This window comes from Haliotis asinina, unplaced genomic scaffold, assembly GCF_037392515.1.
Source record: "Haliotis asinina isolate JCU_RB_2024 unplaced genomic scaffold, JCU_Hal_asi_v2 scaffold_17, whole genome shotgun sequence".
Classification (NCBI taxonomy): domain Eukaryota; kingdom Metazoa; phylum Mollusca; class Gastropoda; order Lepetellida; family Haliotidae; genus Haliotis; species Haliotis asinina.
Window position 1 is genome coordinate 498437 of NW_027133889.1, and position 24152 is coordinate 522588.

General features: G+C 42.0%; 2 protein-coding genes across 2 annotated transcripts in view; both read left to right on the forward strand.

Moving 5' to 3' along the window:
* Positions 1-3890: 3890 nt before the first annotated feature.
* On the forward strand, positions 3891-9664 carry LOC137269864 (uncharacterized). Its single transcript, XM_067803703.1, has 3 exons — positions 3891-6891; positions 7320-7394; positions 8327-9664. The coding sequence occupies exons 1-3, from the start codon at positions 3891-3893 to the stop codon at positions 8968-8970; spliced, it is 3720 nt and encodes a 1239-aa protein (XP_067659804.1). The 3' UTR covers positions 8971-9664.
* A 4094-nt stretch (positions 9665-13758) lies between these two features.
* The window catches only part of LOC137269812 (calpain-5-like), a 31550-nt gene continuing 21156 nt past the window's right edge, over positions 13759-24152 (forward strand). The window contains exon 1 of the mRNA XM_067803649.1: positions 13759-13810. The gene's annotated coding sequence lies outside the window, so the exon portion shown is untranslated. The remainder of the gene's footprint in view (positions 13811-24152) is intronic.

Genomic DNA, 24152 nt, shown 5'->3' on the forward strand with positions numbered 1-24152 from the left:
GACTTGTAACCTCTTTAACGACTGATAATAGAAAAACAGGACATATAGGTGAAATAACCACTGACAAATCCTTGCTTTATCGTTCTCTTCCAGAAATTTCTTCATTGTGTTCTAGTAGTAATGTGTAAAGTGTGATCAGCCCCAAAGAAAGACCAGCGATCAAATCAAGAAACCAGCACCAAAACATTCAAGCAAATAATTTATTTGCATACAAACTGTTGATGACAAATAATGACTACAGTGTGTACCTCGACATCAAGAAGGCTAAGGCTTGCGTGTATATTAACTCGTATATAAGCCTCAGAAAACAAGATTGCTCTCTAATAACATGTGACACAGTGGTGACTGCAGTTGAAACATTTACCATCTGAACAAATATCCGCCTCAGAATAATGTGTGTTTTGGGGGATATATGTTGTCTGTTCACAACACAAGACCGTCTTGGGGTCCACCCGATTTTATTTTCGTACTGTTACAAGCATTCGTAACTACTCGTGTCATTCCGTCAAGTCGGATCTTCTTGCAGGTCACGGAAAGAGACGAGTAGTTACGAATGTGTTACAAGGGGTGGCTCTCCACTCTCGGCTTCAGACCGAACTGAGAAAGTCATTAATTCCTGTTCCCTGGTATGGGAAGACCGTTCTTTGACTTTTGCCTACGATACAAGTCGCAGGTTTCAAATAGAGGAACACAATAGACCTTAAGACATTCAGTACAGTTGCCTTCAGTTCACACATATATATGATTTCATTTTATATCTTGATGTCATCGAACTCACCAGTTTACTATTCATATATGACAGTGTCTGGCAGAATATCCTGGAAGAATAACCTGTTGTATCCTGCAAGTCTGTAGGAAGGAAACATGTTTCTTCTCGAGAATGGCCCTGAGTAGGAATTCCACATACTCTGTGAATAAATTCTTATCCATATTTCACCAGAGGTTAGGTCTCTTTCATGACTCTTCTTAGAAAAATGTAACGATCTTAGATGATTGTACATGGAGATTTCCAAAATCCTCACGACGACAGTAAACTATCTATGCCATTCTTCTTGTCAAAAAGAATTTCTCAGGAAATGTCCATCCGTGTTGTTTACACAAGTGGATAATTATCAAAACTCGTGCACTTGTAAGTTTGCAATACATAACCACAACAACGCATTATTCAAAACATTTCGCTTCGTGTCACTTTCAACTCGATGTCGTACACACTACTGACGTGTAAATACACTGAGCGGACTCTCGGGTATGACGTCACACCTACAGACGGAAGACCGCTAAAAATAACAACTTGTATACGAATGGGCGGGGCTAAAGTGGTTTTCGTTTTGGTGCTTATTTATAATTTTTGGACATTTGTTTCATAAATGAATGGTGCAGATGTGTTATATATTCATGTTGGAACGACATTATGAAATAAAAATGCATAGTGTTGGACTTATTTAAAAATCCTTTAAGGGATGGAAAATGTACCTGTATCGATAGTGTGATACATGATGCGAATATGAATACAGCAAAGCAGTTAATGGTGACGTGTTGAAAGTACAAATAATATATGTTTGTTTGTTTGTTGAATACATGAACTCACAAACTGTACAGCAGTATGAGGTATCTTAGCACAAGCTGTGATGGGTTCGAGTTACCCATGGTCACCTCAGTGACTGCACATTGTGCAAGATGGCATTGGTCCTTGAAGAATAGTCAGATGTCCTGTATATTGATAATATTTACCGGCCAACATATTTGCAAAATTTCTGAAGAGACTTTGAATAGGCAAACTTCCGATGTCCTGTTGAATGTGATAAGAGCCTTGTAGCAAGACCATCCTGCAACACAAAACGTCTACCTAGCCGCACATTATTGCTAACACACAGCTTATTATCAGTTTCATCTTCCCACGTTTTGATGATCTTCAATTTTCCTTCACCTTCAGTGACTGTAAAATAATAGCTCTTTGATATATCACAAAAGGCTAGGGCGGTGGGGTAGCCTAGTGGTCAAAGCTTTGCCTCGTCACGACGATGACCCGGTTCGATTCCCCACATGGGCACAATGTGTGAAGCCCATTTCTGGTGTTCTATGGTGTCTGGTGGTATTACTGGAATATTGCTAAAAGCTACTTGAAGCCATACACATTCACGACCATTCTTGCTAAGTACAAATTTCCACGGTCGACCTGGTTGGTTGATTATTGGCTTGAGCTCGAGCTGAAGACAGACCTGCAACAGCTTGCTTGTCCTGGAGGAGGACAGTCGCCCACACGGCTCGTATGGTCTCATAACTTGGCATTCGATGAAATCATTAAACATTAACACATTCTGAAGCTATTAATATTTCAGATACCCCATTCATCAATACAGGGCTTTATAAATCCATGCATCGTAAAGAGTGGCGATGAATGAGGGTTGAATAATAAAGTGAATTTCATTGCCTGTACGTTAAATGTCGTGACAATGGAGAAAGAACGATAACTCATTGTAGTGTTTATGAGATAACCGTGTGTGAAGATGATATTGCATTTGATCAGCCTACATCATAAAGTGAGATTTAAGACTACACATCTGAAGCCATCCCACTTTCGTTGGATGAAGCTTGGGATTGGAAAGGTAAATCGTGTTTCTTTTCCTCCATGCTTAGCATTTTAACAATGTTCCAAATGTTCTGAACCTGTTCTGGTGTAGAGGTTCGTCACACATTTACATTCTAGTTCAAATGCTCTAACGTGCGGTGTGTATGTGTTTGTCATAGGTCATAGTTTTGCTTACTTGCAAAATGTTGATGTGTATTTTAGTGGAGCTGGTTGTCTTGTTAGTGTGTCATGAGTCATCTGTATCCCCTTTTCGCTGACATCATCATATGAGTATTGATCAAATGCACCAAGTCCATGGTAGAGAGATTGTGAATAGTTAGGATCAAAGTTAGGATCAACCTCACAACCACGTTACCAAGAAATATTCTCTCCAAATGATCACGATCTGCAAATATTCTGGACCACATAATCAGATATGTTTATAAATGCATAACTACGATTAAGGTTTTTAAAACGAATATTAGAAGTGTTTCAGTACTATTGGCGGCATACTAAAATAATATATAACGTGACCTCAGCCAGTTGAGATAATTCGATTATTATTAACACCTGCAGAAATTATATCACTAGGTGTTTGCACCAATCGAGAGCCTGTTTCAATGTCATCCAATATTAATTTTAATTTTATTTAATGGGTTATCATCGGTATACATATTGACGTATGTAATTAAACCGTATGCAAAATAATCAAGTCTGCCCACTGTAATCAAAATCCAGTTTCCCAAGGTCGAGTTTCGTAAGATGCATCAGTAACCAGCAACATACGAGTTATATAACACTTGGCATCTGCAACCAGCAATATACGAGCTATATAACACTTGGCATCTGGGCTAGACATACTAATGACTGACATTATGAGCAGACACATGACACATGATCAACTAATCAAAGACCTGGTATAACAGATCCATTTAGTTGCCTCTTACAAACTTAAGTTTCTATGGTCCCTTTTCACTCGGGCTCGAAACTCAATACTTATGTCTTCCGTTACAGAAATGTAATAACAGCATGTGGTCTTCAATGAACTGTAATAGCTTTTGTTCCTTTAGGATTGTAATATGGATATGTCACAACAGCTATGTTTCTTCATTGGTCACCACTAGTTGGTGGTGCTAAAATGTTTAAACCAATTACTTACCCTCACTGAAAAAGATTAAGCATTCGACTTTGTAACCTGTGATGATTTCTATGTAAATACAGTTGCTCATTTACATAATGTGGAACTTCAAAAATTACACATGAATGTTACATATTTCTTCAGATGGGACAATCATCCTGATCCCTGAACAGTTGCAGAAACATGAACCATCTGAAGTGCACTGGGTGCCAAGACCAATTTGGACTTGACAGGAAGGTTCCGAAGGTGCTCCCATGTCTGCATGGAATCTGCGATAGGTGTGAGGGAACATCTGGCCAGACGGTAGACTGCAACAGATGCAACCGAAAACGCATCCACAGGAAAGGTATCAAGGATGACCCTGTTCGTAAGAACGAGTTGATGGTAACCTTAGCTCGGAGATTTCCTGACCGACTGTTCTGTACAAACAAGAATGACGGCAAACTTGCCTCCATCTACTGTTTGGAGTGCCTGCATCTTCTCTGTGAAGAATGTCAGATGGCTCACAATAAAGTGCAGACAACTACTAAACACAAGTGTCTGTCTATCCACGACTTAGGAAGAGGTGCAGTGTCTGAGTGGAATACGAAACTCCGTTGCGGAAAGCATCCTGATTACCCTCTGCTGTTCTTCAGCCAAGACGTGTTGGTATGTCTCTACTGTGTGAGGGCAGGACAGCAGCTACACCCTGTGGAAGACATTGAAAATGCATTCGGGAAGGAGAGAGGCAACCTTCAAATACTTTCCGAACGGCTTGCAAGAAGAATTGCACAGATACAAAGACACGGACCTCGAGTTACCTCTAACCAGAATCCTAAACGGGCAATCAAGGATGCATTTGCAAGGCTGAGAGCTGCGGTGAGGAGCCGTCAGATCGAAATAATGGATTCACTTCCCAGGAAAAGAGATCGAACCGGACAAATAACATTCAAAACTGATATTCCTCGAAATCTTCCTGATGGTGACCTGAATCTGTTGCACTATCACATTCTGAAGAATGGTTACCTCACAGGTAGCACTGGAAAGATACGGTTCCTTTCACCGAACATACAGAGTCTCATGAACAAGCTTTGGTACTTTGGCCGACTAATAGACCCCAAAACTGGCAAAGACATCAATGGCCCCTTTGCAGATAGAAACCGTAAACTTTCATTTGGTGAAATGCCTCGGAGAAATGACCAGCTACCACAAGTGAAGTCTGGATACCCTGGTCCAAGGAATATTGATGGCCAAGAACAAGGGAAAAAGAGGGAACGAAATCAGGGCTCTGATCCATCCAGGAATCCCCAATACGTTGAACCTGTGACACAAGGAGGAACGAAGGGGAATGACCCACATTTGAAAGAAAATCACCCCTATCTTCCGGTCGGTTATGACGGCACGGATGGCAGACCAAGACGCCAATCTTACCGAGATGAACCATCCCATGAAGCTCCCTATTATTCTGAACCTCTGATGGCTGACAGCTGGGGGCCGCAATCCATGTCCCCACAGAGAAGAAGCAGGGAGTCGCTTCCCACCAGTTCACCTCTCACAGATGAGGCAATAGTTCCTCAAAGTCAAAGGCCACAGTACTCGGAAGCACCAAACTCTGACACAGTGAATGAAAGTCGTCAGGAGGTGCCTGGCAATCCACCTTACAAAGAGGAATCAATAATTCCTCAGACACTGAAGCCGCAACATACTGAGCCAATAATTCCTCAGAGACGAGATCCCCAACGCTCTGAGCCAATAATTCCTGAGACACAGGATCCCCAACGCTCTGAGTCAATAATTCCTGAGACACAGGATCCACAACACTCTGAACCAATAGTTCCCGAGACACAGGATTCCCAACACTCTGAACCAATAATTCCTCTGACACAGGATCCACAACACTCTGAACCAATAATTCCTCAGACACAGGATCCACAACACTCTGAACCAATACTTCCTGACAAACATGAATCACAACACTCTGAATCAATAATTCCTGAGACACAGGTGCCACAGCACTCTGAACCAATGGTTCCTGAGACAAAGGAGCCACAACACTCTGAACCAATAATTCCTCAGACACAGAAGCCACAACACACTGAACCAATAATTCCTGAGACACAGAAGCCACAACACACTGAACCAATAATTTCTGAGACAAAGGAGCCACAACACTCTGAACCAATAATTCCTGAGACACTGGAGCCACAACACTCTGAACCAATAATTCCTGAGACACAGAAGCCACAACACACTGAACCAATAATTCCTGAGACACAGAAGCCACAACACACTGAACCAATAATTTCTGATTCTCACCCCTCTGAATCCCAGGTGGATGACAACCGAGGCAGGGATTCAACAATCCCAGACGAAAAGATCCACACTCCCACTGAAAGACTCCCTGAACAGTCTTCGATCCTCAACCCTGATGAGAAAGAGAATACGTCTCCACACACGATGCCTGGCAGCTTGCCGCCCAACGAGGAAGGTCTATACGATGAAGGAGGACCCTTCAGTCATGTGCCAATTAAGGACAGACCCTTGTACTATCAGTTCCCTTGGATTACCTATCCACGAGACACTACACTCCCAGAGCAACACACAGAATTCCCACAAATATTAAGGGACCCCTCTTTCTCCACAGTTAGTTCAAAACCGACAGCACATTCAGAGAACAGAGAGCCGTTGAAGAATACACCTCCCATGACAGAGTCCAAAAAAAACCAGCCTGACCATACATCACAGGCTCCAATCACCAACTCAACGTTGCGTCATAGCGATGTTCCTGAGGGTGAACCATTGGCTGAAACCAAGCCTGGTGGGGATGCCCGTAAAGACGAACCTTTGGTTACAAGCAACCCTGAAAGAGATACTCCCAAAGAGGAACCCTCAGACGACAACAACAACATCACAACAGTGGTGCTGTTGATCAACATGATAACAGGCACCTGCGCTGAAATCGGGAGGATTCAGGTGCTAGATGGCAAACTGGTACCCATAGAGGTCTCTCCAGGGGACATTATCGGTCACCTGCTGTGCCCGTCGGGAGATCTGCAAAGCCTAGAAATTATCCCTTCTCAGTACAACAGCGCCCTGTTAAGAATAATCTATTCCCCAAAAGAAGAAGGTATCTATGGTCTTCCTATTGACTTCAAGGGACAGCGACTACCTGGAAATATGCAACTCGAGGCGGGTAGTGTAACAGGTAATTTATTATTGTTTTCTACCGTTAAACTATTCAGTGTTAATGTCGTAACTCCATGTTTTCGTAGTAGTAGTGTTCTTAGATATATCTTTTGTTGCAGTTAGGTTTGTTGTTTTCGATGATGTTGTAAAAATATACCATAGCATACCCGGACACGCTCCACCACGACATCGAATCTAACCGGTCCGGTACAGTCATCCCTTACGTTGTCTTTTCAACTGAGTCCTCAGGATTTCCTTCAATGCCATGCCGTCTTGGGCGATCTCACACGCTATAATTAGACTGAAGAATAATTTGCTTTCATACCAGCGTGTTCCGTGAAACTTGACTGCAGGCAGAGATAACGGGAACGACGACGACAACGACGACGGTGATGATAGCCATGATAACTATTTATTTCAATAGTACACAATTATGTTCTGTTTCAGAGATTTCCCGAGACGCAGTCATATTTGTCACGGAGATGAAAGACATGAAGATCACATGTGACCATATAGTTTTATGTGAGTTACTGTATACACTTACCTTTGCCTTAGATGTCACGTAAACACCTGTATTCCGTACACACCTGTGGGTGAGAAACCACTTGAGATAACTGGTATCAAACAAATTGCTGAGATATCGAAATCCAGTTATATCACAGAAGTCCAGTTATTTACTGAACAGCCAAAGAAACGCAGCTCTGGCTATTTGTATTTTTTTTTTGATAAACATGAACGCTTACTTTAATGAGATTTCAATTTTTTAAACTTGCGCTTCTTTCGCTGTTCAGTATGTATCTGATGACATGAGGACAACTTATGACGCTACTTTCCTGAAAGTAACTTAATGCTAAGTTATTCCTGCTTCTGGCGAAAAGACCAACATCGTGGGTTAGAATTTTAATGAACGTTCGTAAGTCGTATGTAGTTTTTATTTTCATCATCGTCATCGCGATTCTGGGATATGTGTCAGTGAGTCAGTGAGTATGGTTTTCGTGCCTTTTAGGAGCATTCCTGCAATATCACGACGGGGAACACCAGAAATGGGTTTCACATGATGTAACCATGTAGGGGATCGAACACGGTCCTTCAGCCTGACGCGCAGGTTCTTTAACCTTTAGGCTACCCCAGCATCCTGGGTGAAATGTGTCAGAAACGTGTGCGGAATGTACACACAGCACCAGCCTGGATTACATCACAAATTACCGTTTTGTTGTGCACTGTTGTGCACTGTTCAGCCATCATTGTCGTGACTAGGTACAAATTACTAAAATGTTTCAATTTGTAGTGTATAAGAAATGGAATACGGTTCTCATGCCTGTCATATAAATCTCGAGAAAGGACTGTGTGTAATCTGACTGATGTTCAATAGCTAATCCTAATCAAGGTGCTGGAGGAACCCAACATCGCTACAGCATCAGACACTCGTGTTATCTGTAGGTTTTCTAATTCAGGTCCCAACATGGACGATGCTGGTCAGCGAAACTTCAGCGACAGAGACAGAACCAACATGTCGGCACCTGCACAGGCAGCCATGGACATGGGAGTCCGGAACTACACAGGTGCAGTGTCTGGATTTCCCATAGACTTCGAAGGCTTGGCTTACATGGAGGTATGGATGGAAACAGTCTTGCGGAAAAAGGCTGAGGCTAGAACGGTCGTGTTTGAAGTCGGACTGGCTTCTCAAGCAGCTATTGACTCTATTCACATCATGGAGGGGCAAGATCAAGCATGGGGAATATCAATTTCGTATGATCCAGAACTGAAGGGCCTATGCAAGAGAGTGTGGGGAAGTGGAGAGAACTTCGATAATGGCCCTGTGAAGGGGCACACGATCTCACGAACGATGTCCTTCAAGTTTGGCATTCTGTTGGACAGTCAACACAACAAGCTCGTGATCTTTGACTTGGAACGTGACGACTCGTTCTCCGTGGTCCCGAGGGTGGATTTCGGAATGTCTCTACTTCCGGTCTGGGGTGCTTGTAACTACGGCAACGCTGACGTAAACATAAATTGTATTTCCGGAGATGCATTGCAGCTGGGAAGACTTAATTCTGGACTCTTCCTAAAGGCGCTGCAAATGTCGAAGTCAGATTAAGCCAATGTGATGTTATGTATGTGTTCATTATTAGACAGTGGCGATGGTCGACAGGTAGACTTGTCAACTGAAGTTATAGTAAATATTCTTCTCCAGCTTGTGCGCTTGGCGAGGTGAATCAATAATAGATTAGCTGCAAAGTACATATATAGGAGAAATGTTCTTGGAAGTCGCGGATTCCATTTACTTAGAAGAGATTATTTTTTGTTATATTTCATTCTGGAAATAGGACCTGTTCAACTGAACCTTCATCCCGTTGCTACAATTTTCGCATTTAGTAGCGTAGGCTACCAAAATAGATTGTGATAGTAACTAATTGACCAATGAAAATAGTACAATAAGACGGCATTGAAATGTTATATGTTCGGTGATGAGGAAACAGATATTTGTGTTTCATATCTAATGGGTCTTGTAAATACGATGAACATTATATTTTGTTTGGTAATTACGATGAACACTAGATTTTGTGTGAAGGCGTTTGTCAACATATGTTCATAGAAAGAGGAAACCTGCTGTTGAACCTGTCATTGGTAGTCAGTAATATTTGCTTCAGTTTATGTATTCGTGCATTGCGTAAACTGTCACATATACGCACGGAATATTGTTGATTACTATCGGCTCTTAAATTGTATATATTGCATTTATGTTACAGCGTCTTCAGATTCTGTTGAAATAAAGATAACATAAAACAGAAGAATTGTATGTTAAATATAAATGTGATGGGAACATAGCTAAATGGGTAAAAACCACTCACTCACTCACTCGTATCAGCCACCTCTCGTCTCTTTAACAACTGGAACCCAAGTGAGTGAGTAAGTTTAGCTTTACGACTCACTCCGCAATATTCCACCTATATGGCGGCGGTCTGTAGATAATCGAGTCTGGAACAGACAATCCAGTGATCAACAACATGAGCATCGAATTGCGCAATTGGGAACCGATGACATGTGTCAACCAGGGCAGTGAGCCTGACCACCCGATCCCGTCAGTCGCCTCTTACGACAAGCAGAGTCGCCTTTTATGGCAAGTATGGGTTGCTGAATGCCTATCCTACCCCGGATCTTCACGGGTCACTGGAAACAATAGCGCTTAGGGCAAAGTCTTTGGTAACCAAAATATTCTCACATATTTATGTTAACTAGAAATGTAGAAAAGACATTATCTATTTGAAAATTCTGATTTGAAAAGCAAAAGAAACACCCCATTTAATGTGCATGCTTAATGAAGAAACAAGTATTGGACGGATAGCATCGACAAGCAAAAGCTTTTATAGTTCTGTTACCATACAGGTCGCACACTGACATGAAACGTAATCGAGAAATGTTAACACAAGTTAATACATCTACATCGCAACACAACTCATCACAACGCAACTATTCAACAACAATTAGTATATACCTGAACATAAGGGGCGATCTATGCAACCAGTATGCGAACTTGTTTCCATATTTTACAGACAGTCGGGCTGACTGTGCCTGAAAGTTACTAGAGTGAGTTTAGTTTTACGCCGCTTTTAGCAATATTCCAGCAATATCACGGCGGGAGACACCAGAAAATGGACTTCACTCATTGTACCCATGTGGGGAATCGAACCCGGGTCTGCAGAGTGGCGAGCGAACGCTTTAACCACTAGGTTACCCCACCGCCCCCAAAGTTACTAGACTACAAAATATTTCACTAGACCGAAATTTGAATTTAGAAACTAAACAAAGGATAACTGAGGTAAGCTGCTAACACGATCAGCATTTTCATCAGGCCACTATCCAGCATGATTTAAACGTGTATTATGACTTAATAAGTCCAACAAAATCTTACATTTTCAAAATGACCCCATGGAAATTCACTCGATTATTTTTTAGAAGACACGGGCTACCGGCCAGTGACTGTTTTGCACACTCTATGCAATATGTCTGAAAATATTCCGTAAGATAATTCTTGACCTGTTAAGATCCGGGTTAAAATAGGTCGTCAGCATGTTGTAAGAAACGGCTAAATGTATTGGGTGGAAAAGGCTCGCTGACAGACATGATGCCTGTCATCGTGGCCCAGTTCGGTAGACCCGTGCTCATTATATCAACCACTAGATTTCTGGTCCAGACCTTCACCAGGAAAGCCCTCTTCTTCAACCCGTAAAGATCCGGGTTAGAAAATTAATGATCTTCTCTAATTTTTGCTTGTTGCTTGGGATCAAGTGTCAGGCTCATTGACTTGCAAGTTGGTTGACACATCACCGTATCCCAAGTGAGCAAATCGATCGATAGTCATGCTGTTGATCACTGAAGTGTCTGGCCCAGACTCGAATATTTACAGACCCCCGTCATATATTTGGAATACTCCGGAGGGCGGTGTTAAGCAAATAAAGAAAACACAATGACCACGTGATGTCTCTGTGTGTACTCAAGCTATCTCCGGAAAGGTGTTATCAATAGTTGTCAGTGAAGTGACAACGTGATTATCGTGTAAGTTCGTACATCACAAACAGTATACATTGCCAAACAGTGGAGTCGATTGCAGGCTGAAACACTTTCACATCCTGCACACATCAATGTATCTTCCGTATGCTGGTCGCATACATGCTGCTGTATGATCCTCAACGTGTCGGGTCACACGCCCGATGTCGATCTACGGAAACTACCGAGCCTTTCTGAATGACCGCAATGATTGCGCGAGTGACAGATAACGAGTACAGGCTTAATTTCCACACGATCTGTTGGGCGAGGCGTAGTCATGTGGATACTTCGCTTGTGAAATATTGTTGAAGGTGTGTATTTACTAATAGGTACCAGGACCATGGCAAGAAGAAGAGGAGCTCGGGTTCCCAATCCCGTGATAAACATCCACTGACGCAATCCTTGCCCATCTTTTATGACATTTTACCTTTGTCAACACACTGCTTCAAAACACATTCAAAGTACGAGTTCGAATCCCACTGAGTGTCCTAGACTGTTAAAGTTTTATTTTTTGCTATATTTCTTGGTATGTGTGGAACTTTGCATGTATATCTTTTCCTAAAAATACGATACTAATATTTGTCTTACTATAAATGACAACTTTCTAGCTTTGCCTCAAAGCTGAATGAACAGACTTGGGATTGTTTCTTGCAATATTTTCCACATCCTTGATTTTATCATCATCATCATCATCATCATCATCATCATCATCATCATCCTCACACAAAACTTTCAACATTTTGGAAGCTTATTTCTTGTTTGGTAAGAATATGTATTTATAGCGTTTCCTCTAAATAATTAACCTGTTGTTCACATAATTTCTCCTGTTTTCGTACATAATTATTTGATTTAGTTTTCGAGGACTAATATTTTGGAGCATTTTAGTTGACTTTGTTTTGTCTATTGACATACGTTCCAAGTGTCCCGGGATGGTTGCTTAATATTGGGGTATGCAGACATTTTTTTGGATATGCAACTTTTTAATTCTGTACAGGAAACGACATTAGAATCTGTGACAAATAGTCCATACACAATATAGAAGTTGCCTACCTATGAAAGCTGTTTTCATTCTTCATTTCCTCAACTTCTAGAATGCCAATCAAGAAAGTAAAACTGCATGGCCGTTTACTAGCGCCTCTTTCAGTTTCTCTCTAGACTTTTTCATAATTATGTATCAGCTGTATAGTTATCAAGTCAAAACGATATAATAAAACTACAACAAGTATGGAAATGCAACAGGTGCTGAAACGCTTCACGGTGCGATATATCTGGAAATGTTTCAAGTCGGGGATGATCTCAAAATTTTTATACTTTTTTTTAAAAAAAAAACTTCATCCTCGCAGTGACACGAGAGTCTATGGTATCAGACTGCATGTACTAACCCAGACTTAAGCTGGTTTTATAGGGCCAGCTCACTCAGACACCACGCTGCAGTGAAGTAGAAGACCCCAATCACACTCACTGACTCCAGTCCTTGTCCCCATTAATGCCAAGCATTAGGCAGGTACCAACAAGTACCATGTTTTAACGTCTTTCGGTGTGACGCGGCCGGGGATCGAACCATTACACCACGGAGGCGTTTTCCTGAAATGATGATACAAAATGTTATATGGTGAGAGAGTGGAAGAGGCGGCTTCGAAACGACACAGATGGAGGGGTGGTGGGGTAGCCAAGTGGTTAATGCGTTTGCTCGGTACGTCGTAGACCCGGGTTCGATTCCTCATGTGGATACAATGTGTTAACCCCATCTCTTTTGTCTCCTGCCGTGGTATTGCTGGATTATTGCTAAAAGCGGACTAAAACTAAACTCACTCACTCACTCACTACTTTCAGCTCCTTATGCTGACGTATATTATATCAACTTCAGCCCACTAAAAATTACAATACAACCCTATTTCAGCTGGTGTGTGTCTGTTGGAATCAGCTCGTCGATGGCATGAAATGATAACAGTGTGAGTGATGCGGTGTGGGTGAGATGCCCCCAGACATCTCAATATGAGTCACTAGGCAACCGGCACAAACCAACTCGAGATCGGGAGTTCCCGCCTCGTCTAATCACGCGCATTTCTCAATTACAGTCATAATCTCGACTTGTGACTCGTGCATATGTTTACAAGATAGCGAAACTCGGTAACATATCCTGGGCGTGAAAGTTTTATCGAGCCATTAAAAAGTTCAAAACTCGTTTCAGAAAACGAGGCACACGCGTACAACTCGAATAACGTATATTAGCATCTGCTTGTAGTATAAACTTGCATATATAAGGGAGGTAACTGGTATTGGTCAGAAAGTCTTCTCGCGTGTAATGTGATACGGCAATCTCTATTTTGGTACTACCGTCGTGGATGCTAACCGCGTCCAAAGAAAGTAGCAGACGATACTCCTTCAAGGTAAGTAAATTATGATCTATTTTAATCTTCCACTGGTTCCAGCATCAAATATTGTCCCGACTTTCAACTATATAATATGTTACGATGTAACATTTGTGTTGATATAGGTTTAACAGGTATAGGTTAAATCCATGTAAGAATCCCCAGCAGTTAGTGAGACCGAGAGGATTGAAGTGCAGAGGAGCGTGGTTAAACGTTGTTGTCATTTCCTTACATTTGTGTGAACAGATTGGATCATCAGCGTGTGAAGCTCAAGGAAGGATAACAGTTACATTTTAATCATAACAGGTGTACATGCAGTGCGCGAAATAGTTTCAATAGTTTGCTAGCCAGTTGGGATAGCTTGCCTGAAAGTTACTAGTCAATTCACTATACTAGTAGCCCGAAAGTTGAATGTAGAAACTAAGCAGAGATTACAATAAAAGTTGATGATAAGATATTAGCTGTCGGCCGGAGACAGGCTTCGTCATTAAGCTGCAAGTATGTTGAACATTTTAACCAGGCAATAATCATGGTTGATTTAACAGTACCTTGAACCCGTTAAGGTCCATGTTAGAATATTGTCCAATGCTTATCGGAAGAGGTTACTAACGGTATAGGGTGGTCAGGGTCGCTGTTTTAGTTTAGACATGTTATCGGTTTCCAACTGCGCAGATCGATGCTCGTGCTGCTGATCACTGGATTGTCTGATGCAGACGCGATTATTTACAGACCGCCACCATATAGTTGGAATGCTTGAGAGTGCGGCGTAAAACTAAATCCACACACTCATTGAAAGTGCATTATAGTTTAACAAGTGGGAGAGAGGGATAATTTTACAAAATGACATCATGAAAATGTACTAGCTAAATATATAGCCACTCAGGTCAGTGACTGTGGATCCGCAATTCACCGGGCCGACTATAGTTTTACTAGCCGCGGGCTAGTGGGATAGTGGCTATTTCGAACACTGTGTGCAATAGATGATGAAATACAAGATGATTTTACTGCATGGTACTGGCTAGATCCGACAGCTGTGAGTTGCACATATTTGACGAGACCCAGGATGTAACAGTTATAGTTACCTTAAACATTGCTTACTTCAGCATATCAGCATTAATTTGTGACAGCAATGCGATGTACATTTTCTGTTAAGTTATTTTGTACGTCTGGATGTTTCTATAAGGCCGTCTATGGCGTTTTGCTGAAATTACTGACGAGCATGCGCTCACACATACGCACACACACACACGCACTCGTGCTTACTTTCAACCAATGTTGTGAGTCACTCATGAGGGAGGAGGTATTCAGTTTGGTTTCTATTTATAGATATATTACAGTACGACTTGAAGTTGTATTATTTATATCTGGCACAAACATACATTTATTTTGTTAAGATTTTGATGCCCTCGTGATTCATACAAGATCCAGTATATTTCGCGAAAACGCAATCCATGGTTCTTTGTAATTATATATAAAAGACAGTCATTGTATATACTCTTTTAAATGAACAGTTGACTATACAATGCAATGCCAGGATAGCGACATTCGCCGCCTGTTTTCACAGCTTGCCGTAAAGGGTGGTATTTCCTCGAGACCGACTATATCTCCATTATGTCTGGTACGAGGTCGCCCCGCCCTGATACTGGTGTGTGGGTGATCGTGACACAATATCGTGAGAATGAGGCATACGTCGATATAAATATGGTGTAGATGTTGTTATAGACGCGGAAGATACGTCCCGCCCCCTCCCACGGTTTGTCCCTGGGGTGGTGTAACCCATGCTCATTGACTCACCATCTCTGAGGCGGAACCCGATCAAAACATGCATTTCTCAGCATGTTGTGTCACGTGATCTCACCATGTGCAGATATGCATGTGTTCCTGTAATCATGGAAGATATTTGACACAACATAACCTGCATTCTTTACTGTGTGTGATGAAATATTTGCTGTGGAAGAAATATGCGGGATGTTAATTATTGTTATACACAGTGTATGGTTCATCGAGGGCGAGATACATGAAGTGTGAAACAAAGGACAAAATCAACCACACCAGTCTCCCTTCCATTCAAGTCTTCTATTACGACAAGCAGTTGACTACCAGCTAGCCTCTAAAATAAACATATTTTTTACAGAAAAAAGTCAAAGTGAAAAACATATCATACATGAAAAGAAGCCCTGAGAATTTCTTCCTGAAGCTGTGGATACCTAGACTTTCACATTTTGTAGACTTGCGTGGGGTTTTTCTATGGTTCAGGTTCTCAGTGACAGACTAGACAAGCATTAGTGCTCGGAATCTGTTCTGCCTTGTAAACTTGGCATGGTTTCAAGTTCCTCGGTACTATTGTACAAAGTGATATTTATGTTGCTCGGTGATCATAAACGCCACGCAACCGAGGTAGAATTGATCTTCAGTTACCGATTCTTCTCGAAAGAGGCGACTAACGGTATCGGGTGGTGAGACTTGTTTGACAGATGTCAGTTCCCAAATGCGCAGATCGATGGTCATGCTGGTTTGTCTGGCCCAGACTCTATTATTAACAGACCGCTGCTTAGCTAGAATATTGCTGAGTGCAGTGAAAAACTAAACTAACTAACGTCACCACTGTTGATGACAGAACAAAACAAATGTCTGCGATGTTTCTACGTGTGAATACGCAGTGAATAGTCTTGCAGTTTCCGGGAATGTAATGCCATTTGATCATGTTTTTTCTACCAGTCAGATTACATAACACTTTTGGTGACTTTTGGTTTACAATGTGTAATAACATCGCGTGATGCCGTACTTATGACGTCAACGTTATGACGTCACAATGCTAATACCTTTGTCACAGTAGTATCAGATCTTGACTGACTCGCGGAAAGCCGAGTGTGATCACACTCGTTGAATCCTTAGGCAAGATGTACTTTGCTCGATATTATTTTGCTAATGTTGGGAGAGCAATAAATAAAATGCTAAACTATGTCCTCATAGCGAATAGTGAATGGTGTCAGTAGCTAACTCGCTTTCGTTCCTTAGATACCAAACCATTCACTCGTTTCTTAATATGATATTACACGGGACATAGTTTAGTCTTCTCTATTTGTTATTCACCCGTTGAAGATATCACTGTTTAATAATTTTACAAAGTTAATAAACATTGTGTAATAACATCGCGTGATGGCGTACGCATGATGTCTAAGTGTTTAACACACGTCACAATGCTAATACTTCTGTCACAATAGTATTGGACCCTGTTTGACTCGCGGAGCGCTGAGGGTCACCACACTCGTTGAATTCTTAGCAACCCGTGAAGGTCACGGAGTAGAATAGGCCTACAACAACCCATGCTTGCCATGAAAGGTGACTCGGCTTGTCATTATTCAATATCGCTACGGGATTTAATAAACAGTTTTTGTTTTTGCTGAGAAAGTGAAATCTATATCGATCAGAGCTAGTATTGGAACATGAGCGATTCAGTTGACTTGGCTGACACGTGCCATCGGTTCCCAACTGCGCAGATCGATTCTCATGTGGATCACTAGATTGTCTGGTTCAGACTCGATTATTCACAGACCATATAGCTGGAATATTGCGTAAAACTCAACTCACTCACACTCAGCAAAGAAGTAATTAATTTGCTCGATATAATTTTGCTAATGTTGGTTAGTAATAAATAAAATACTAAACTATGTCCCGTGTAACACCATATTTATGAAACTCGTGAATGGCCTGGGTTTCTATCGATCTCGCTTTCCCTCGACATAGTTTAGTATTCTCTATATGAAAAAGCGACCCTACTACCTCCCCAGAACACAAGGGCTGACGCTCCTCCGACTCCATCCCCACCCCTTCACTCTCTGGATAAAGACTGACAAGGTTGCATTGTACAAGGGCACATGAAGTGGCATCTTCACCAGGGTCGAGAGTCCTGTTACGATGAAGATGTTGCGTGGTGTTTGTGCAATTTGAGCTGCCGTGCTGTAAAACACTGAAACCGTGCACATAAACATAGCCTGTGTTTGGCTGATATGGCAGCTCATATTTACAAACTCAAGACCCCAAAAGAGGGAGACTGTCTGAGAGAGGGCACGCGCAGAGCAAGCACTCGATCAGGCGTGCCCACCGTGACGAAAAGCTTAATGATAGAGGTTCCAGCATGTACAACAGAAATATAGACAAAATAACAAATGAGATGATTACCGTTGTTCAAAGCGATCGTACTGACCACAGCAAGCCAGGGGAACGTTTAGTTCCAGAATTTATAATTATAATACTGACAGTAACAAATGAACCTATTTAAACTGAAAAGAGTTTGGGGAACCCGGGGAAATCTAGACTTCCTTCACGTACGGCTTTAGCATAACAGGGAGGGTTAGGTAGTAGGGAAAATAATCTGGTTCAGGGACTGCGAGACAGACTTCACAGCATCCATACTCTACCATACACTTGTAACAGTCGTTAGCGGCAGGTGAATTAGCTGCAGTAGTGAGTATGGTTTTACGTTACGTGTTGCAATATACCAGCAAAATCAACCGGCTTCTCACACTGCGTACCCATGAGGACTGCCGATCCCAGATCTTCGGACGACCGAACGGTTTAACACAGGCAAACCAAACACCGCCAGTACAACTGTCCAGTGCTTTCATAACATCGATGGCTGGTTTGCATCGACCAAACTTTACGCAGAGATCACCGTCATAGCAGTTACGTTACTATGTCCAGCGTTAACGCAACAAAGAAACAAAACGTGTGTAGAGGATGGAATGTTGGGATTGGTGATTTGTTGTACATCTGGTGATGACCGATGTGGGCCTATCCTATATGCATGGCGTGTTATCCGGATACGGCTTGACTGAGATTTGGTGCGTCGAATAGACGGTGTGGATGAATGTGTTAATTGTACGTTGAGAGTGACGTCTTAGAGTGTATTTCCTGTGCGTGAAACCATGGTTACGAAGAGTGAATATTCCATATTATGTGGCAGTGGTATGTAAACAATCGTGTATGGACCAGACAACCCATTGATCAACAGCATGAGCATCGATCTGCGCAACTGAAATATGATGACAGGTGTCAACCAAGTCTGACCACCCGATCCTGTTAGTCACCTCTTACGACAAGCATGGGTTACTGATGATCAATTCAATCAATTCAATGATAATATTGGTAAATTTTAAATGCAGCTTGGATATAAATATGTTATTATGTTGCTAATATCCAAATTCATACCGTAACTAAAGACAACCATACGCAGTATCAATAATATTTTCTGCAGATTGACGGAGTCAAGTTATTCGTTCTTTGGAAGCGATGGGGGTAGCCTAGTGGTTTAACTAAGCGGTCACTCGTCACCCCGACGACCCGTGTTCGATTCCCCACATGGGTACCATTTCTGGTGTTCACCGCTCTGATATTGCTGGAATATTGCTAAAAAGCAGCATAAACCTACACTCACTCTTGGATGTTTGCGTAATCTCTAACGTTGAAGGTTAGAGTTTCAGCGCTAAGGCACAGCCATTATTGATGATTTGGGCACTGGTCCCTGTGTCTAGTCACACCCGTCAAGTCTTGTTAGTTCAATTGTCTATGCACAAAGCATTCCTGGAAGTGTTCGTGTTGTGTTGGCAGACCCCACGAAATAGAGCAACAATATCGCTATGGCAAACGGTGCAAAAGATTTCAAGCATTCGTTGTTTGCTTACATGAAATTGACTTCCGTACTCTTGGCATCAGAACTTTTCACGCCGTATGTTGAAGTACATGAAATATCCTCTATATACCATTTGGAAACCCCTCAGATACATGGCGACGCCAAGAGATACGATCGACAACGTTTGTCGTCGCATTCAGTGATTGATTAATTGGTGTGTAACGCCGCACTCAGCAATATTCCCTCCGCCTGGCGGCGTTCTGTAAATAATCGAACCTGGACCAGACAACCTAGTGATCAACAACGTGAGCATCGTTCTAATCAACTGGTAAACAGTGACATGTGTCAACCATGTCAGGGAGCCTGACCACCCATTCCCGTTTGCTGTCTCTTACGAAGAGCTTGGGCTACTTAAGATCAGTTATTCTATCCTGGATCTTGACGGGGCTCCAGAAAATGAGTATGAGCGGGTTAGATGATTTTCATACACGCCCAGCGGCAGGGTTGGTGCTCTTGTTATTAATCATGGGATTTCCCTATCTCGATTGGGTTCAGACCGTGTGAGGTGCCTTAAACGTTCAGTCATCACGCAGTATGATCACGTTCTGTATCAGACACAGTTAGGTCGTGGAACACATACATGTGTGGTGTTTAGATTTGTCAAAACAGATCAATCATTCACCCACTGAGTATCGTTACATATAAGTGTGTGTATGAGGCACATGCAGGTCGTGAATGGTATAGCTGTTTGCCATCTCACTCCCGCGTTTGCTTGCTAACATCTTGTAACATGTAAGGTCACGTATCGGAAGAAGGTAACACACAGTTATTTTCTTAAGGCCACTGGTGCATGGTCCACACTTCATCGGTAACGGATCTGTGGCACATCTTCCGGCAACCCACCGATGCCCATGCCTCGGCCGGCTACCTTTGAAGAAATAGGTACATGTGACCTAGGCATTGTTGAGTGTAAGGGGAGAAGAAGCACCAGAAATAGGTATCGCACTAATAAACGATGGACGAGAACCTAGCGAATGCTTCACCTACTTGGCTACCACACCTATCTACCAAAAGCTGAAACGTGTTGTCTGAATGTACACTGAATCATATTACTATGAGATATTCTCACAGGCTTATATTTCCCGTGGCACATGGCTTTGTGTGCATGGGCCGTCTTATGTCTTCTTAACTTCTGTAGCAATGTCTTTGATTTCACGTGGTATTTGACTTCGAACTGGCTGATCGTATGATTACATTCTAATTCACCGAGAGTGTGTTTATGTAGGCAATCACCCAGTCTCAGATACACAGCCTTGAGACTTATTCCCGCCATGGTGTGTTTACATCAGCACCGTGTACACATGAACGATGCTGTAAATCATCTATTCTCTGTACAAATGGTGTTGTCAGCTGCGTAAATCACGCCTTGCATGTGCATCAGTCAAACACAGAGAGAGTAAGAGAGAGACAGACAAAGAGAGATTGACAGAGAATGACAGAGAAAGAATGACAGACAGTGACAGAGGAGGACACAGTAAGACGTTCCCTGAACGAAATGGAGTTCTCACACACGTACATAGGGAGGAGGGAGAGACAGAATGACAGACAGGGAGAATGACAGACAGAATGGCAGTGAGACTGACAGACAGAGAGGGACATAATAAGTTCTTCCTTGTACAAATGTTTTTGCCAGCTGTGGAGGTCACGCCTTGCATGTGCAATGTGCATCACAGACAAGGTACATACACACATACAGTGAGAGAGGGAGAGAGAGAAAGAGAGAAGGGGGATAGAGATAGAGAGGGAGAGAGAGAATGACAGACAGAGAATTACAGATAGACAGAGCGAGAGAATGACCGATAGAATGATGGACAGAATGACAGGGACGGAATGACAGGGAGAGAAAGACACACAGAGACAGAGAGGGACATAGCAAGTCGTTGCGACACCACGCTTCCCTAATTTAAGCTCAAGTGTTTACAATTAAATAAATTACAAAACCAGAGAAAACGGACTTGTTCACATATTCCCTACGGAAATATGCATGCGGGTGTGTAACGAGACAAGGGACAGATAAACCCATGACGACGTCTTGTCAGCAGTAGATGGTGCATGCAGATATGACGTGTTGAGAGAGAGGTGATAACACAAGGCAAACACGGAGAGGGCTTTGAGTGCTAACAACTGTTGCAGGTTGGACAACCATCCCTGGTATTTTGTGCTTTCTCTACGGTAAGATTCCAGAAGTTGATTATAGGCCGCCGTTCTACAGCAGGAATATTGCTGAGTGTGGCGATAAACAAACAAATAAAAAACAAACACACAAACTCACAAACACACTCGTAATATACTCTAAATTGTACTATACATTCTGCATTTCCCAGATATTTCTTATGGTTCCTGAAAGGGTTTTCTCATTCCTATTATTATAAAAGAAATTGGCTAAACCGTAGATCGAGGCTCAAACGGTAGCAGGCGACGTGGAGTCAAAGGCTTTATTTCGTGATGTTTATAGCTCTCTTCCCCAAATATCTCGAAACCTCAGCAGTTACTATATAAGTTATTACCGCAGTTAATGTCCTCAGATATGTAACATAATTAACAACTTTGTGATGTATCTATAACAAGTGTATTCTCCGAAATACTGCTAGTAAAATGTGCCTCTTTTACCCATATTATATACATGTCGGGTAACGTATCTATACCATGTACTATTTTGTACTGTAGGTCGAATGGCCTTATATACAAATAAACTATCTATCTATCTATTACCACAGTTCCAAAATAACCGTCTATGGTACAAACACAAACCTTAACAGTTAATGTGGACGTCAACATTTCCGTTGCAACCCGTGTATAAACGAGGAATGGGTTAAAGTCTGGTAGGAGACACCAGAAGTAGGCTTCACACTGTGTCCCCGTGAGCGGAATCGAACCAGGTCTTCCTCATAACGAGCAACTAGACTTCCCAAGCGTCCCCGTGTTTAAACGACGTAATTACAGTTATCCTTACAGACGTACGTATAAACATCCTCATTTACCTTCCTGTTTTCATTATAGGGATGCTTGAAGCCGCCATACGTGTTTGATCTGACCGTGTACACATTAGCTAACGGTCACCACAGGTGGCTTGTGTTAATCATGGCAACACAATCCGCCTCCAGCACATAAACCTAACAGGTACTCGGAAAGAGAAGACGTACGGCTTTATCTCAGCCTGGCTTAGCTTCCTGCCTGGAATTGTTTGAAGTACTGCCAAATTATTCGACGTTCGTTCTGTATACAGACTACCTAAGACCGACCATCGGGTTATTCCTGATCGTGTAGTAAATAGTATTCATAATAATCATTCACTTATACAGCGCCTAATGTCCATCTGACTAGTTGCTCGATGGACGCTGTAATGAGAATCTGATTAATATTACCACGGAAAACCCATCTGCCTGTTGAGCACTAGAAGTTTATAGTGACTTTGTCCAATCGCGCACCCATTTTCTGCTTTGGGAAATTAGGCAGTTTTAACAAACTCTCTTGCCTAAAGGTGAGGCCGATCATACATGGGAGTCAGGAGTCACCCATCCAAGGACTGTCCGAGCTCGACTTTGGACTGATATGTGACCTGAGCTCTACCCGCAGGACCACACACGGTCACACGCTGTTAATGACGTGAGAGGTCCGAACAACTTGGTATCCAAGACAAATAGCATTGTTATTTTTACTTCAATACTACACGGAACTCTTTTGAGGTACACAGTATCGCTTTACGCCGAGTTAATCGATATTTCACCAACACCCGGAAATATGCTTCTCTCAGTATCTTACCCTACACAGAAATGTCGCTTTCTGATTGGCTAAGTGCTCTTCTGTATTAATTTCGATGTACCCGACTTACTAGCGTGGTAAATTGCAATGTACCGCTACCAATGGCAACTCATTCTGTACTTCGTGGTCTCGAATAACATTTAATCAAGCACGATCCACGGAAAGTACAGATGTTGTGCGAATGCAAATCGATTGAAGGGAGATAACTCTTCTTGTTTCGTCTGCAAAATCAAGCGATGGCTACGGAAAGATTTCACTCGCATTCCAGTAAACAAATTTTGACAAAACGTTCAAATGTCGTCCCTGTGAATATTAAGAAGGGGATTTACGATTCTGGCGACTTTATTAAGACAATACCTGCGGGAAAACAGCAAGATGCAAGATTCAAATTGTTTGATTCAGACAGTTTGGCTGAAGTGTACGATCCGATACCCATGCATCAAACAGTTCAAAATTAACATGGAGGTGTTCGGTAAGGTACAGTCCATTTGAGTCAACATCTCCCCGAGAAATTGCACTTTAACCCCAAAATAAAAAATCGTAAATGACTCAAACTAACGTCAAAGTATGTAGGAAAAACACACCAACTCCGCAGAATTTTGTTATAACATTAAAGGATTGACTGTGTATTTCTTTTGTTGCATTGAGGTATGAAACTAAATACCAATGTGCAAACTTTTTGTTTGCATACCTCATACCTCAGTGCAACGAAAGAAATACACAGTCAATCCTTATAACTAAATTCAACTACAAATACTATAGGCTTTCAACAATGTTTTCTTTAAACATAATGAAATTTATCGAAACAGATATCTTTGTTACCACCGATTAACATTTTTGGGGTAAGAATTCGGTATTGGCGTGACATGACTCAGGTGACTCATTTACATACCAAACCATTAGCCA